Below are 18384 nucleotides of genomic sequence, written 5' to 3' on the forward strand. Positions count from 1 at the left end.
TTTAACTTGGGTCATGATACTGGTGTCCATGGCTTTCCAACGGTATATAGCAAGCCCCATTAGGACACCTTTTAGCTGAAGTTCAACCTAGCACACGGGGAAGGTCAGGCACGTTACTCGGGAAGTTCATGTTGTGTTCAGAATATTATTCTGATCCCGTGATCAGAATAGTGTTTATGTATGTATATATATATACTGCGATTTTTTCAATCACAGTTCGGACATGCGCTCTAGCGCATGCACACCCAGGGAAAGGAACCCTTAACGGAAGTATTCTCTCTCAAAGATGTTTCTTACATAATGTAATATAACATAACTAGCCGGATACAACTTGTCTATTCAAGCAACTATGACCCCTACGCCTGGTTTCCATGCATACCCCGGTCTATTCGGCCACACGGGTATTTGGAAACACTCCACGCCTTCGAGTCGAGAGGTCGAAGCGAAAAGGTTGGTCATGACAATCGTTTTACAATCCAGCTAGAAGGAAAGTACATAGTCACTTAGGACTCAAAAAATTCCTCCTCTATACCGTCCAACAGGCGGTCTAACTTACAATCCTGTTGGGAATATCTAGCGGCCACCTCTACTTGGTCATATACTAAACTAACGGGAATTTCTTCCCCATTTAACCCTAACGGTCTGACCCGGGCCATGTGATTTGGATCCAGCTTGGTATACCGCGTTTTCACCATGGCCCAGGCCTCTCGCGCACCCTCCCGGCAGGCCGATATCTTCCATAGTCGGATACGCCGCCGCGCTGCCTTGAACAGCTCTACAAGCTCCTCCATATTCCCCGGAGAGGAGGCGGATGGCCATAAGGCCTTGGCTACACTCCGCATTGCCTGCCGAGCTTGCTCGTGCAATTGCGACAGCACTTGTAGAAGATCACTTGATGATCCGGACACCTCCTCTTCAGGACGGCCCGTCAACATACCTGCAATCATGGCTATATCAGCTATTTTTACCTCCAAACTGTTATAAGGTAAATTCGACCATGCACTGAATATGCCGCCTCGCAGCTTTTTGTTCTCCTTCACGGAGTCGGCTAGCTGGGCTTGCACATCTTTCAGGTCTTCGCCCAGTTTGGTGTTTGAATCCTGGAGTTTGTTCTTCTCCTCTCTAACACGGGTCAGAACGCGCTCGCCTGCGGCATGTTGTCTCTTCGCCTCTTTTTCGCTCGATTGAGCGGCCATCAGTTTCTCTTCCAATTGGTCTGATGACCCTGTTATGAGACAAAGCAGCAGTTTCAACACAGCTGGCATATCATTTTTTTTTCTCGATGGAGGGAAATATTACCACAGGATGCCTTCCTGAACTTTTCCAGTTCGGTGGTAGCATCAGTTAGTTGTGTCCGGCACTGCTCCAGCTCTTGGGCTAGCAGATCGTTCTTCTTTGTAAGAACCTGGTTATACAACGATCCTTAAAACATTTGTCCCAACTGCTTCAAGTCTCGGGGGCTACTGGCACATGGTTATCAAATTCGGACAAGGTAAACTTACCTGCACATCTTTCAAATGCTGCTCTGTGGCTCTCTTAAGCCCATCTCGAGCAGCCCGGATGTATGCATCAGCCGAGCTGAAGACATCAAACGCCTCTTTTGAGAAGCGGGGATTTCGTAAAACAGCCCTCCGGTGCAGGTGATTCATGGTGCTCTCCACTTTCGAATTGGTGACGGACATATTTTTCGAACCTTCGGTAGAAGGACAGTCCGGCGCCACTCCCATATCGTGCCCCGTCTCTTCAGCTGGGGGCGAATCCTGGCTATTAGGAGTACGACTGGCCGGGTCCTCGGACACAGTCCGTCGAGCCTTTTGCCTGATACAAGACGAACAGAGGAGTCACAGTTGGACGCGATTGCTAAAAGAGCATAGTTGCAAACCCATACCTCTTCAAGAAAGGCCCGATTGTATCTCTGTTTGCCTTCCTCTTCAAAGACCTGCCCGGCGTGGGAGCCGCTCTCTTTGGAGATTCCCCTGGGGCAGCATGACACGCCAAACGCCTCCCCTTCTAAGCACAGGATGGTACGGTGGGTGAGGAAGAATGAGAAAAACCCTCTTGGACAAAGTGTCTCCTGATTACTTACATGTGAAGCGGGGAGAAGACCGGGATAGTCGGCGATGATGGCCACCTCTGTGCCGTCATAGCTCGTTTGGTAAAACGTCCCATTGTCGAGCACCACAAATATATCCGCATCTTCTTCGAATCCGGGGTCAAGGTCCCTATTGTGGCCCTCGGGCTGCGGGGCGGGGCTGTGAAGCCCCTAGGAAATCTTTCGCCAGTGTTGTTATAAATGGACGGGTTAATATTCATTGAACGAAGCTCGGGGAGTGGAATGAGTAGAGCAGGGGAGCTGGGGGCTTACCCAGCTAGGAGGACTGTACATGGAATATCCTTCTCTGTGCGTGATGCACAGGAACTCCTCTTCCTCACCCTTGAACAGTTCGGCCGATATTTTGGCTAGGGCGGCAGGGGTGTCCGGACCCTTCCTACCGCAGCGAGAGGCGTCATCCTCCCCATTGTAGTTGCACATGGGAAGTCCTTTGTATTGGAGTGTCTGGACCCCCCGCACTATGGAGGTCGCCATCACTTCGGCTATCGTATATCCGGACTGGGCAAGCGTCCTGATCTTACTCAGGAGTTGGCGAACTTCCGCACTATCTTCCTCCTCGAGGCTCCGAGGGCGCCAGCTGTGGCGTTTCTTCAGAGGAACACTTGTAAACTCAGGGAGACCCCTCCGGACTAGATCTGGAAGTACGACATCCTCGATATAAAACTACTCACAGGTCCACTCTTCGGAAGCTTTCTTCGGTGTGCCGGATAGGTATCCGGTCTCAGCAATGCGCCATATTTCGGATCCGCCCACTTCAAATATCGATCCCTCGTGGTTACGCGGGACAAGACAAAATAACCTTCTCCACAGATCAAAATGGGCCTCACAACCCAGGAACAGTTCGCATAAAGCGACATAACCGGCAATATGCAGGATGGAGGCTGGGGTAAAGTTGTGCAGCTGGAGGCCATAATATTCCAGAAGCCCTCGGAGGAATGGGTGAACTGGAAATACCATGCCCCTTAGCAGATAGGGGACGAAGCACACTCGCTCCCCCGCAGATGGATTGAGGAAATCCTCCGCCTGCGTTTTGCCGTTGAAGGAAGCCAACCCTGCTCGAACAGGGACCAAATCCGCAAGGGGGAGAAACCCCTGCGTTTGCAGCTTCTCCAGCTGACCATGGATATAGAGCACTTCTCCCACTCACCTCTCTCTGGGCCGCAGAGACAGGAGGAGGTGCTGGGGATGCTAGACATGTTGGAATGTTCTTTCCTGGCAACCTTTGAGGATTTTCTCCGCAAGATGTTGAATGGATCTGGGATCCAATCTCGTTAAGTAGACACTGTCCCTCGCATGGCTAGGGTGTTATGTGCAAAAATACCCTGACCTCTCGCATTCGCTCGACACGTGGAAACTGAAGTTGTTGATACACAGAAGCCGAGGGGAGTAACATTAAATGGAAGGCCGAACATACTACTTGGGAGTCATCGGTGGAGGGACCTGCCTTGCAATGTCAAAGACAATCTATGCGCCGAACACCTCATCATTGAAGACTGGTTCAGGGGCTACTGAGGGAGTCCTGGATTAAGGGGTCCTCGGGCGTCCGGCCTGTTAGCCATGGGCTGGACTGATGGGCTGTGAAGATACGAAGACCGAAGACTGCACCCGTGTCCGGATGGGACTCTCCTTGGCGTGGAAGGCAAGCTTGGCGACCAAATATGAAGATTCCTTTATTTGTAACCGACCTTGTGTAACCCTAGATCCTCCCGGTTGCTATATAAACCGGAGGACTTAGTCCGGAGGTAGAGAGATATATTCATTATCATAGTCATACAGGCTAGACCTCTAGGGTTTAGCCATTACGATCTCGTGGTAGATCAAATCTTGTAATACTCATACTCATCAAGATCAATCAAGCAGGATGTAGGGTATTACCTCCATAGAGAGAGCCCGAACCTGGGTAAACATCGTGTCCCCTGTCTCCTGTTACCATCGACCTTAGACACACAGTTCGGGACCCCCTACCCGAGATCCGCCGGTTTTGACACTGACACATTGCCTTTTCGATCGTTGCTACTTTTGTGCTAGCCTTCTTAAGGCAAATCTATTTAACTTATGTTTGTACTCAGATATTAATGCTTTCACTGACTCTTGTGTATTCGAGCTTATGTATTCGAGCCCTCGAGGCCCCTGGCTTGTAATATAAAGGTTGTATTGTTTTAATTTGTGTCTAGAGTTGTGTTGTGATATCTTTCCGTGAGTCCTTGATCTTGATCGTACACATTTGCATGTATGATTAGTGTACGATTGAATCAAGGGCGTCACAAGTTGGTATCAGAGCCGACTGCCTATAGGAATCTACCTTCCAAACTCCTTGGCCGAAGTTGAGTCTAGTCATTACAAAACTTTTACTAACATGGCTGTGTGGCTTACGAGCCCACGTCGCCATTGGGTGGTAGTAGGATCTTTTATTCCTCGTCTATAATCTAGGACTCTAATCTCTCTTCTATTCGGGTTAAAATGGTTTTACTAACTCTAACATTAGGATCCCATGATCACATTCACCTGGAGAGCCCCTTATTACAGATGATCGTCTGCTGCACCAGAAGATTCTGAAGATACTCTATGATGTTCTCTCGAGACTTTGTGCAATCGCTTTTGCAATTCCCTTTCATCGATAAACCCCCTATGGATACCACGTACACTTCTCATTCATACAATCATTCCTTGTTGATATTTTTATTATAAGATACCCCAAAATTCTCTCTATTGTTCCGAGAATACTTTATGCCTACTGTCTTGCAGTTCTTTGCCACCTGAATACCCCTACGAATAATTTCTCGCACTTACCGAGTATCCACTCATGCCAATTGATTCATGTATTTCACAAAAGTCTTCGAAATACCTTTCGTTCTTCCAAAAATCCTCAACAGCCTAATGCTCTTGAAATTCTTGCTTGCAAGCATTATGATTAATCCCATAAGTCTGGTAATCTTATTGGCATCCTTTGTCATTATCATTTTGAGTCCATTGATTCAATATGTTGCGAATGCTCGCAATACTCAATCAGATCCTAGAATTCATCCTTCTGACTCAGGCGTCATTTTTAAACATGAGCTGGATCTCGACCAATCAAATTGTCATCGATTGTACCCCTAAGCTTACTGAACCTATCCATCTGTAATCACAGTGTTTGCTTCTAGTCCCTTGATTTGGAAAGCATAATTTCTTTACATTTGAGCTTTGAATTAGTCAATTGTTTCTATAATCTGATCGCTTGCATTCTTTCTTCTTCTGGTTGAGTACCGTTACTCACATTAGATCCTTTGGTGGACTATTATACGACCGTTCGTGCATATTCTCAAAACCTGGAGTTCTTTCCTTGATACATAATGCCATTGGTAAATCCTATTCTCTGATTTGGCCAACCATGCTCTGCTTTCGATGCTGGTGATATTTACTCATTAAGCTTGTGGTATATGTTCCTAAGAGGCCCCGATGGGCTATACCTATGCCTTTTCTAATCTGTGTGAAGCCGGAAACTACTACGGGTCATACTCTACTGGTGTTATGTCAGATAAAAATTCAACACTACAACTTCGTCGAAGGAGAGAAGTGAATGAAAGGTTATGCATTAGAAAAGTGGGAGTCGACCTTGAACTATGTGGTCATGCCCATAGACACGATGTAGATCCTATCATGGAAGCTTCTTATAATAATAAATGTTTCCTTGATAACTATCATCTGGTATATGTGAATTGATCCTCTGCAACCGTGGTTCCGACCAAGATTGTTCTTCTTTGATCCCATTTCTCGGACAAGTTAAAACACTTGTCTTCTGCAGAGCAATACCCTAGTCCAACCTCTACTTTGATCTTTCGTCGAGTATTACCCCCCTGGTATCTCGAGATTGTCACAAAACTGCATAACTTCTTATGAGTGTTTCATCAAGTACTACATTCTCACTGATTCCAAAAAATTTCATGGGCTTTGAGTTATTAAACACTCAAAGACACCGATAACTGAATCGAGTCTGCACCATGATTAAACAACTCTTGGTAACCTTCATTATTTACGAGTTTGAACTCAATCACGTCATTCCTAGCCTGCTCGGCTATATCATTATCGTGCCGATTTTAACTGTGCTACCTGGTCCTTAATACCGGAGCACAACTTTCGATGATGAGCTAAGCTTACGTCGATCTTTCTCGTCATATCATTTCACCTTGTACATCAAGCTTGATTTCGAGTTTGTGTCATACCCGTGGTTCCAATAACCTTTTGCTTCATCATTTCTTTCACTTGATGTCATCGCTGATTGATTACATCTTCATGAATCTCTCGACAAATGTGTCATGATCATCATCAACATTCTGAGATCTTCTAGGATATCAATCGAATTCATAATGATAAATACCATCCTTGCCCTCGAAGATTTGTATTATCATCGACCACTTTATTGCCTTCCGTTCAACACAAACTTGTTCGTGTTTTGTGTATACCTTGAGTTCCTTGCTATCCAGTTTGTATTGTGTTCTACCTTGAAGTATTGCCATCTTTTATGTCAAGGATGTCTTGGAAATTTCACCGCCTCTTGAGAATTATTGATAAAAGTGATACTTATCACCATCACCATTCTTTCTTGGTCCCCGTGTTGATTCTAACCAGGATACCAAGAAGTGAACGGTGCTCCTTGGATTCTGTGCTTCTAGCAACCCTATTGCTTTGAAGTTAATGGTCAACAGTTCATTGTTAGACTATTAGTTATTGAACCACCATTCTAACATTGATCATGCTAACTAAGCCCATATCTCGGATGCACCTTTCAACCAATGTTTAATTGTGTATGTTTTTTCTCAAGCATACATCATTATATCATTTGATCTGACAAATGTTATCTCCTTGTTCACATAATTGTGGAAATCCATCTTTTTGGAAAATCTCAATGAATTTTTGATGAGTCCATCAGCCACCTCCTCGTCCCCTCCTTGGTTTAATGATGAACTCTTTTGTGGAACTCGCTTCCATAGTTCATTTCCCAAGGATCTTACAATGTCATATCATCAATTTGTGTTGCACCTTTTCTTCTCGGGCATCATGAGCCTGAGGTATCCTAACACCGATCAGATCTGAATCTCGATCAGATATGATGGTTGAAACATATTTCCAAAAGTTATAACATTGGTCTTTATATGACCCGGTAAGGTGATGTCATGCCTAGCACACCTGGCCGAAGAACCTATTATTATAGTTTCCTTTTTAGCAAGGTTAACCATTCTTCCATGAGGAAAGTATAAGACTTATTCTATGAGTGTTCCCGATGGATCCTTTGTGTATGCAAAGTCTGACCTTTGCTTGAAGACCATGTCAATGCTATCCCGAAGCATGTCAATGGTACTACGATTTTTGATAAGAACATTTGAAGCACAATGCTAAAAAAATCTTTGTTAATTATCTGAACACCGTTGTATGGGTAATGCCATGAAATTTCTCTCCCTTTCCTAAAGGGTTTTCTATGTTATATCTTGTCATGGATATCATGGTCTGCTTCTTCTTGGGAAGGATATACCCCTGAAATATGTGTTTAAACACATTTTCCTTTCCATTGTTCTGTTTAATTTGATAATTATATTATCCTTTCCATTGTTTGGTTTAAACTTTCTTGAGGTCTATATGATCTAAGCAGTAATATTCTCCTGCTTATGTAAACACCTCGGTGTACAGTTCTGTCAGTAAGACCCTGTTACTATTGTTGATGACATACCGATAACCACCGATGGACGAGAACTTGGCTTCATATGTGATTCATGAGGCACCTTCCTAGTGATCTATTCCGGTATCAGATGCAATACTTAATCTTGATGCTTTGAACCCCTTCCACACTCTTTTTCAGGCATCGAACATTTCCCCGCCTGCTTGAAACTTCCCGTGACCTCCTTACTTTGCTCTCGATATTTTCTTAAGTTTCAATTCGAGAGTTACTTTCTGCCACCTTCACCGATGTTATCGACCAGATAGACAACCTTGCAGAGGTTCGTTCTCCCGGAATACCCATCCTTTATTCTTGTGTAAGTATGATAGAGTTCCCAAAGAAAGGCTGTCGACTTCGTCATGATGGCCTAAAACAAAGGAATGAAGACGTCAATGTAATGGATCGACCTCTTTGAGAAGATCAACCAACACCGAGAAGACCCGTTAGAATTTCGTAACCAAATCCATTCCCCCTTACTCCCGCTCCTAAATCTCGGGACGAGATTTCTTGTAGTGGAGGAGATTTGTAACACCCCGATAATTAAATTAATCTACAGTAACCTCACCCTAATGTGCCAAGCCATCACAATTAATTTTCTAAACCTCACTTTGATCCAAACCTGATTCAAATTCAAATTTAAATTAAAGTCAAAATAATTAAAGTTTTCAAATGGCAAAACAAAAATGTGGGTTGGGTTGCAAATTTTCACTAACAATTTTTCATGAAAGGATCAACATTTTTCAGAATGATAAAATGCCCCTAAGCTATTTGTAACTGACCCATAAAGCTTTTAACTGAACCATCTCAATTTAAATAAATATGTAAACAAGTCAAAATTATTTTAACTTGTTGGCTATCCCAAGATATTGCCAAGAATTTATGTGTTACTTTGCACATTTAGTTAAAACTGTTTAGTACCTAAAACTAAATACAAGTTAGCAAACAAAAAATAAAGAAAACATAAACTACTGGGTGCTCTGGCCCATGTGGCTGGGGAGGCCCAGCCCAGCTGCCCTCTTCCCACCTCCTGTTCACACGAGGGCGTGGAGGCCATCCATGGCGCCCCGGCCAGGTGTCGGACATCCACGCCTCCTCCCTCTCCTACAAGACCCCCTGCCCCTCTTTCTCCCATCTTGGAACCCTAGATCTCTTCTCCCTTGCGCCCCCATATCTCTCCCCTCGCCCTCCCTGCCCTGCCCGAGCACCTCGAAGCCATGGCCACCGTTGTCTGCGTGCCCACCGTCATCCCCATCGCCTAGGCCTGCGCCAGGAGCACCACCGGAGGCCGCCGCTTCTTCTTTGCCCACCAGGCCAAGCCGGAGAGCCCTCACGGTGCCGGATCCATCGCCTTCCACTCCGCCACGGCCGCCACACTTCATCGGTCGATCCGCTCGACCTCGCCCACCTTCGGCCTCACCGAGACGCCTGCGACACTCTCTATGAGCCCCCGGTCCCTCGCGACCTCTCCCCTCTCTTCCTCGTGTCCCGTAGAGGCACGCCCGATCTAGTCTGATCCCCGCCGCCGCCAGGGTTCGTCGTCGGCGCCCCTGCCAGCCGCCACAACATCTGTTGCCCTACTGCAGCCGCCCACTGCGGCCTGCCGTGCTGCCCGACTCAGCCTCGCGCCCCCTCCTGACCAAGCCCACCTCCGCCTCACGCCCACGGCCACGACCAACGGCGCCCGACCACGCTCCCTGCACGCCATGCCTACTACTTTGTCGCTGCTGCTGTTGCCTGCTTCCTAGTGCTACTTCTTGCTACTGTTGCCGTTGTTGGCTGCTCCTCATGCGGCTGCCACTGCTATCTATTGCTTTTGCTAGCTGCTGAGCTGCTAGTCTGCTCCTTTCCCTGCCTGTTGCTGCTGCCTTGCGGCTCGACTGCTATTTTAACTGATGCTGCTGCGGCGCCCAGCCGCACTCGCCGCTGCTTGCCGGCCCACGGCCTTCTACGCGTGCTTGTTGTGCTGCACTTCGGCCATAGCCGGCCAGATATGCGTGCACACAAAGCATCCGGCGCTCCTACGCATGCCTTGCATGCTCATGTGCGTGCTTGCAGCCAGCCAACATCGATTTGTTTAGTGTTAGGTAAACTTGGTTGGCCCAATGACATGTACCTCACTTTAATTCTACGCTAGTTTAATTTTTGTGCCAATGACAAGTGGGCCACCACCTCTAGTTTTGACCAGTCATTTTGACTGTGTTGACCAGCCCCCTGGGTCCCGTTGTCATACACATGGGCTAGGTAGCACTATGTAACAAAAGTATTTTATTGTCTTATTTTTGAATTAAAATAAATTCATAAAATGATTAAAACTTTAGAAAATCATATAAAATAAACCGTAGCTTAGATCGAAATAATTTATATATGAAAGTTGCTCAGAAAAATATGAAGAATCTGAAATGCCACGAACATGCAACCATCCCTCTTCTGTTCGTCTGTCCGAAAATGCCGAACACCAGGAATACTTTCCCGGATGTTTCCCCCCTTCGCTGGTATCACCTATCCCTGCGTTAGATCATTCCTAGCACCGCGTATTGCCTTGTTATATTTTGTGATGCCTTGTTTGCTTCGTATTTATTGTTTCTTCCCCCCTCTTCTTCTCCGGTAGACCCCGAGACCGGTGCTCATGCCACTGAGTACGACTATATCAACGACGACCCGTCCTTCCTTGCCAGAGCAACCAGGCAATCCCCCCTTTGATTAACCATATATCGCCCACTCTCTTCTCCCTTATTCTTGCATTAGGTTTGCTACTGTTATTGATTCCATAGCTCCTATTCTGTTGCATAGCTTGTCATTGTTGCGAAAATGCTTAGGAGCTCTTGGCGATTCCCCCCACTGTAATCCATCCCATCCACCAGCATTGGGATTCGCACTCACTATATTAGCTCCGCCGTATTCACAACATTTAACGTGTATTATTCATTTCTACAGTACGGTATATAAACTGAACAGTGCAATGCGCTTTCTCCTTTGTCCAGGCAATTTCACATCATCCTGTCCTTCTCCCCACTCGCCCGCCAACTCCCAACCACCCATCTGGATTTAATGCTCACGCTTCACAATCTCCTACAACGGCTCAATTCAAAGCTACAACGGTCATCGGCTCAATCCAAAGCTACAACGGTCATCTTCCTCTTCTCGTCAGATATAAAATGCTTGCAGCTAGCAGCTTCCTTACTACTCCATATCATACCGTCAAGAACATTTCATACCACCCATTCAGAACAGCTTCCTCCCTTGTACATGGTTCTCATTGCCATGTCTAGCTCAACCCATCCCATGTCAAGCTCCAGGTCCCCCCTTGTTTCTCTTGAGGAGCAGCCACCACTTCCACTCATGATCTGCCCTTTCTACAACAATGGTATGGTTTAGTGGTGGGTCTCTTGCACGTCAAACAATCCAGGCAAGCACTTTTACAAGTGCGAGCACGAATGGGTATGTCCTAATTCTTTTTCCACTATCTCTGTTCTATCCTGTAACCATCTTCCTTTTTTCTTCCGATTTTGCCAGACTCACAAATGCAACTTTTGGAAATGGGAAGTGAACTACATCAACATCATATGAGCCAAGTGGCCGAGGCTGTTCACCGTCCCTTCCCGCGAAGACAGGAAATTCCACCGCATCATCTTCGTTCTCCTTCTGGTCAATCTGCCCGCTCTGCTCTTTGTATGCTGCAAGGTCGCATGAAGCCGCCGGGAGCTCTCCCGACTAATGCATGTCCATCAAGTTCAAGCCACTCTTTATTGAATAAATTTGTTTATCTGTATTGTCTATAACCAGTTGCCATCCACTTGCAAATTCTATTTTTTATTTTAATCCACCTTATGATTAGATGTTGTAATCATGTATCAGAACTAGTACCCCTTTCACGCATTCGTAATCAGATTTATGATGTATGAATTTTTAATTATCCACCTTCTCCATTACCTCTGTCATTATTGTTCATTATTTACGTCCATCCCACACCACATTGTACCATCTCTCAATAAATAACCTCTCACCCCAAAGTCAACATTCCCTGCCCAAAAGGCTGCTTCAACAGGCATAAATGCTCCTGTGCAACCATCAATATCGTCCACCAGCTCTCCCAACACGCTTGCTTCCTCCAATTATAAACCCCCCTACACATATCTGCACAAATGTATTCCATCCCAACCAGACACCCAATCCGTCCACCCACGCCATAGGCTTCACCACGCATAGCAAGACCTGCTTTTATCTAAAGATTTCATATCTTCATCATTTAACCAAGGTATGTCTCAAACAAGCGTACATGCTTTCCCATCGGTTGCATCTTATTTCATCCCTAAAAGGAGAAAACTAACTACTTTATCAATTTTTTCATGTTCCAGGATGTCATATTCACGCCCTAGTTCATCACGCTTGATCGAAGAGGTGCTAGATGCAGCTGACCAACTCGATGACAGCTCAAATTCTCATCCGGGAGGTTTAGCACCAACTTCACGCACGTCCGTAACAAAGGTTGTTTCTATTGTTTCGTCTTTCAACGAGTACAAAAGATTTCTTGTTAATGAAATTGGTTGGGGAGAGATTCTTAAACTCCCAGCACTCGCCCGACTTAATCTACGTTTTAGCAAGTGGTGGATGAGTCGTCTTGATGGGCCTTCCATGTCTGTACACCTAAATGCCACTAAAAGGCTTCGTTTCTGGCCTGGAGATGTTCACAAAGTATTTGGTGTGCCATGTGGGCCCAAAAATATTCTTGGGCCGGATGGCCAATGCTCAGAAACGACTATACAGTTCCTACGTTCTGTTCTTGGAATGCCAAAGAAGGGAAATCAAGTTCTAAAAGCTGCTGAATCCAACCTCACTCGTCCTTTGTCTGAGCATTGTTCTAGTAATTTAGAGAAAGATTGTTTCAAGATGGCATTCGTTATTTTCGTTATCGGCCACCTTCTTGCTCCTTCTAACAAGCACGACACATCAATAATTGACTATTGGGGAGAAATAGCAAACACTGATAGGATAGCTGACTTTGATTGGTGCAACTACGTTCTATCCGATTTGATTTTTGCATCACAACAAGTTCAATCAGACATGCGCAATAACAAGTTAAAGACCCATCTTCAAGGATGTCACGTATTCCTCCAGGTACGACCCGTAGATCTACATATGTTATTATTACTTGTTGTTTTTAACCGATTCCATGCGCTACAATTATAATTATACTTCACACTATCCAGGTATTTGTTCTTGACAACCTAAACCTTAGAATTAACAATATCCCTCACGATACTTATCCAAGAGTTGCCTCCTTCGACGATAACAAATTACGACGCATGATATTGGCTACCACAAGTACCGACAAATTAACGTGGGACTACTCTGGTGCTCCAGTACAACAATTCGCGTCCTTTTTTTCAATCTCACAACAATGCCATTGAATTATATATATATATATCCACCAAACCTCCGGTTTATTATTACTATATACAAATTGTTATTCATGCAAATTCACTTAATATATTCTACTATATTTTATTCCCTTTCAGAATTGGGGCATCGTTCAATTCAATTTATAATGCAACATGGCCATCAACCGCCAATCGTGCTCACGTTTTTTTATTCACGCGTTCTAATTATCTTACTTATATACATATATTTGTACACATTTTCCAATTATTACACAATGTAATCCTTTTCCAATGCCAAATAACATACGTCTTTTCCAACGAATTTTAATATATTGCACTTTTAATCCAATAATTAATCTGTACATTTCTCATCAAAAAATAACATGCTTTCTTTCACATGTTGTCCTTTTCCAATGCAAAATAACAAAAGTTTTTTTCTAACCACAAATGACAAAAAACTTTGCCCATTAATGTTTTTTTTCATTGCACACTAACATAAAAACTTTTCACATGCAAAAAATCTAATGTACTTATCAATTGAACAATAAGAGTTTCTTCAACCATATTTTAAAACCATTCACACATTTCACATTGAATTAGTCAATAATCAACATTTTATCACATTCATTTTATACATCCCTTTTTTCATCGCCACTTACATGTCAATCATTACTTCATATTGTTTATTAATGATCCCTACATATGATTTCTATGCTTTTCACCATGAATTACTAATGGGCATCAACTGCCAATAGTGCTTATGTTTTTTTTATTTCGCCGGTAAAATTATTATACTTCATCACATTTTCATTTACACATTTTTCCCTCAAAATACAATTTCATCCCTTTTCAATGCAAAATAAAATGTTTCTTTTCCTTCAATATTTAATATATTATCCTTTCAATCGAATATAAAACCTGTACATTTTTTAGGCACATTAACACGATCATTTTCCAATGATTATTATTTTCCATTCCAAAACATCCTAAGTCATTTTCGATACACAAATAACATAATTATTTTTCCATGTTTATTTTTTAGATTCAATTATAATAAATAATTTTCCCAAATAAACAAATAAAACTTTTTTTTAGATGCAACAATAACCGTATTAATTTTCATAATCTATACTTAATTATCTAAGTGCACCGTTTATACTTTATTAAAACAATTCCTTCTTTCCTCACATTACTTAAGTATTATTTTTAAAGCATGCATACATTACACATTGACTAACCCAATAATCAACATTTCCTCACATTTTCTACAACCTGTTTTTTGAAGCACTTTCATGTACATCAATATTTGCATTCCTAACATTTATCACTTCCTAACCTAACCTTTATCAATAATCACACATTACCATTTTTTTACATTTTACAATAACGTCATGACAAACTGACAAACCCTTCACAAGTTTTAAATTTCAATTATGTTACTAATGCTAAACAGCTATCGCGTCCAACGTCACCGTCTTAGTCCAAACAAATTACTAATTCAAAATCTGTCAGTAATACTCAGAAATATTTATCTAACCAAACATGACGACTTATTGCACTAATATACAACATTTAAATAGCTTTTGACCTTTATTGTATTCAATATTATAGATTTCCCACAAAAGATGGTTTTATTTCCGAAAAATTCGTAGTACTTCTCGGGCGCTAACCCACGATAATTGTTTATCTGACTGTCTGCAGATACGATCACCCCACGATAATTGTTACACAAGGAGTACATTTGACTTAGCCGCTGAAAATCTTTCCCAGACAATGCCGCAACGTAATCAATCACCTACTCCTACTTTACGTCCTACCATACCTACATCTACATCATTATCTCTGAAGACACCACGAACTCCAACCACACCAGCCGTTCCACATACCACTGTCCACGACTTTGCTAACTACATGAAGTCCAATTATCCTCATATGGTTAGTGCAATATGTCTAATATTAACGATCATTCTATTATTGAACCACTTATTAAAATTTATTCTTACTACAGGTGTCATCTGATATTGGTATACTTCTAAGACGCAACAATGCCATTGTAACTAGAGAAGCCACATCATTGCGGAGTTCCATTCTACGCGAGACCACGACATTTCTTGACAAACTAATGTCCCTTCTATCTTCAAGTTGTATTTGTTGTAGCATTCGGTCTCTTCCATGTATAATGCAGAGTTCGCCTCCTATGAGCACAACTCATCAAAATTTAGCTTTAAGTGGTCGTAAATTGGACATGTCAGATTCTGAAGGTTATTATTACATTCATTGTTATGTCGTACAAATAACTCCTTTCTTCTACACGTTCCATTCCTAACGTGTAATTCATTCATTGTTCAGGTGAGACTTCCTCGTCCACAAGCAAGGTCCCTTTTTTCAACCGCACTACACAAGATAGTGTCCCAACCACACACTCCAAGAAATGACCTAGGATTAACTCTCTTCAAGGTTTGGTGTTTTATCCTCGGCAAGAGTTCGATTAATTTCATTCTTTCTTACCTTCAATTCACTAACCTATTCATTTCGCATGTATATCACCAGCAAATTCTGTGACACCTCCGTCATTTGCCACCACTTCAAATAAGCCTTCAACACTACAGCTAGCTAAGACATGGGCCGACACAATCGCTTGTGGTGTTTTTATGTTCAATGATGACCAAAACATACCTGATGGAGCCGTTACTTTTGCCCAATTATCTGATCAGCTGCCTACTAAATCAGCGTCTCGCCATCTAAAGTACGCTACTGACCATTGGACTGCACGTGCTTATCAGCCTAAACTGAGTATTGACAGCCTTGCTTCTGTTGAACAATTCATGAACAAACTATCTGAAGATGTTGCTAGGAGGTATGCCACTTATTACATACTGTTTAAACTTTTTGCACTACATAATACACAACTCTAACACCATTAAATTTGTAGGCCTTGGGTCAGACATGATTATCCAAGATTCATTTCAATCAATGGATCTTCCATTAGAGACCAGTTAGTTGGTGATACACCACTAGACCATGAAGTATGCTCTTTAATCGTCCGGACTATTGTTATTAATGACAACATTTTCCTATATCCCTCAGACGGCTTTTGGCGTATTTTCTTTGAACCAGATTTATCGGTCAGTTCAATTAACCATTAATTTCCTGTTACCTTATTGTTATTTTATTACCGACACTACGGTTCCCTATACACTTTACGTATTTATTTAATTACCTTCTATGCAGACATGTATTCTTGCTGGTGAGAATCTATGGGAAGTACGCTCCATACAAAACCAATTCCTTAGCCAACGAGCGTCAACTCATCTATCGAATTGTAAAATGGTAATCAACATTTACCATTTCAATTTATAACATATTATATTTAAATATAAATTTAACATTAGGTTGCCCACCTACACAGTTCATCATGCCGGCAACGCTTCAGACTGGCTGGTGTGCTTACGCATGGGACATGGAACGCAAACTTATACACATACTAAACCCTTGTGCCGACTCAGCCCAATATAGCTCTCTAAATACCACACATGATTGCATCGCCGACAAACTTCATGTTGGCCTTTACTCCTGTCTATTCAAAATTTTCAATACCTGGCACGTCGACTGTTTGAATTGGAAGAAAGTATATGATATACTTGCCTCCGAAGTTTTCACCAAGTGAGTATTTCTAAACCATGCCATGTTTTCCTACTACTTCAACCCCGGATCAAACAAACATGATCTTTTTAATTTTTCTATTTTGCATCACAGGGATGAATCTGGCTTGGCTATGATTCAAATGGCCTGTTCTTTCAACGGCGTTGGTGTGTCTGAAATGCTTAACAAGGTAATAGAATATATAATTCAGTCTTCTTTTTTATAATATGATTGTTAGATTCCTATAAAGCATTTTTAACTATTTTTCCAAAATACTATTTAATTCCACCGGATTTTAATTATTATCTTTAGCAGCAATATCCAGCATTAAATCTGCTTGTTTTTACTTTCAGATAAATGTGAGGATCCAGAAAATTAATTTGGTTGCAGACGTTGCCAAACTCATTCACAACGCCGGAGAACCGCCTGTCAAGCTTCACGCCATAGTCAGCTAGAACATTTGTCATATGGATTGTTCCATGTGTTCTGATCATATACTATTTATTTTATGTTGCATTCAATAAGTCATGTCTTTGGAATGTAATATTTACTTACTTTGTTTGCCAAGTTATATTGAAACATTAATGTTCTGAATTTGACGTACTTAATGTCCCTCTTCAATTCATAAGTCACTCTTATTCCGTACATTTGATACATTTTTTATATTTACTTACTTTGTTTATTACTGTGTGAACAATCCTTTTAGAAACTTCTATTTTTTACATTACCGACCTTACTAGAATGGATGTTTACCATTTCAACTATATTTATCGTTCATTGCAATTTGACGTCCAAACCAATGTACCGAATGTGTTTTCTTCATCCTTACGATGCAATCGTTGTTTATCTTCTGTACATGACGAAAAACACAATGCCCTTTTCATCCATTTTCTTATAATTAATTTCAAAAAAGAATAAATTACAATGCAACATCAACTTTTTTCAATATTTACTTTTCACATAAGGTAAGCTATTATGTAATTTATTTTGAATAATTATATCCCAACAGTTTTACTACTACACAACTTTACAATCTTTAATTTATACATATCGTCAACTTTGTAACTATTTTCATGTTATACAGTGTAAAAACTACATACATTCCATTTCCACAAAATTGTATTATTATTAAGCTTTGTTTACTTCATGTCCGTTCATCCAAAATCTATAAAACAGATGTATTAGTTAATATATTTATGCATTTTATGGCATGTTCAGTAATGTAGGTCTCTTTATGGAACGTAACAAAATGACACAACTTTATTATTATTGACATATGTAGGAAGACTTACGCACACACACATCCACATTCCTAAATTATTCATATATACTTAATAATTTTTTATAGTAAATTAACAGAAAATGCATTGGAGCTCTCGGTTGCTACCCCACCCCTATTCACAAATAATTTAGTAATTCAATTTTTTTTCAAAAAATCACGTAATTTTTAAATGAACAAAACATTACTACGGGAATTTATTGTATTAGGGGTAAATGATGTTCCCCAAAAAGGCTAGATTCAAGTACTATTCATGCTAATATGTCGTCATATTTCATAC

The 18384-nt window shown here is 41.9% G+C and overlaps 1 protein-coding gene across 7 annotated transcripts; it reads left to right on the forward strand.

The window, feature by feature from the left end:
• The first annotated feature begins 8910 nt into the window (after window positions 1-8910).
• LOC125552034 (uncharacterized) lies at window positions 8911-17453 on the forward strand. 7 transcript variants are annotated; one of them, XR_007303364.2, is made up of 12 exons: window positions 8911-11243; window positions 11319-12060; window positions 12161-12920; window positions 14885-15118; window positions 15192-15444; window positions 15533-15640; window positions 15734-16040; window positions 16116-16308; window positions 16415-16513; window positions 16593-16846; window positions 16940-17015; window positions 17179-17453. XR_007303364.2 is itself a non-coding variant. In XM_087517340.1 (11 exons), the coding sequence occupies exons 6-11, from the start codon at window positions 15835-15837 to the stop codon at window positions 17278-17280; spliced, it is 930 nt and encodes a 309-aa protein (XP_087373466.1). In that variant the 5' UTR covers window positions 8919-12060; window positions 12161-12920; window positions 14885-15118; window positions 15192-15444; window positions 15533-15640; window positions 15734-15834; the 3' UTR covers window positions 17281-17453. The 7 variants fall into 7 exon arrangements, 5 of the variants coding, with proteins under 5 accessions (XP_087373466.1, XP_048571464.2, XP_048571455.2 ...); XM_087517340.1 differs by having other exon boundaries at window positions 8919-12060; XM_048715507.2 differs by having other exon boundaries at window positions 8919-12060; window positions 12161-12290.
• The last annotated feature ends 931 nt before the right edge of the window (window positions 17454-18384 follow it).

The sequence above is a fragment of the Triticum urartu genome, chromosome 1A (assembly GCF_056163025.1).
Source record: "Triticum urartu cultivar PI428250 chromosome 1A, HENAU_Tu73, whole genome shotgun sequence".
In the NCBI taxonomy this organism is placed as follows: domain Eukaryota; kingdom Viridiplantae; phylum Streptophyta; class Magnoliopsida; order Poales; family Poaceae; genus Triticum; species Triticum urartu.

Excerpts from the sequence above, each read along its gene's own strand:
- LOC125552034 (XM_048715498.2), top strand. The coding sequence starts at position 15,835 with ATGTTCAATGATGACCAAAACATACCTGATGGAGCCGTTACTTTTGCC. Across the intron at positions 16,041-16,115 it reads TCTGAAGATGTTGCTAGGAG|GCCTTGGGTCAGACATGATT; the intron begins GTATGCCACTTA and ends TTAAATTTGTAG. Across the intron at positions 16,309-16,414 it reads TCTTTGAACCAGATTTATCG|ACATGTATTCTTGCTGGTGA; the intron begins GTCAGTTCAATT and ends CCTTCTATGCAG.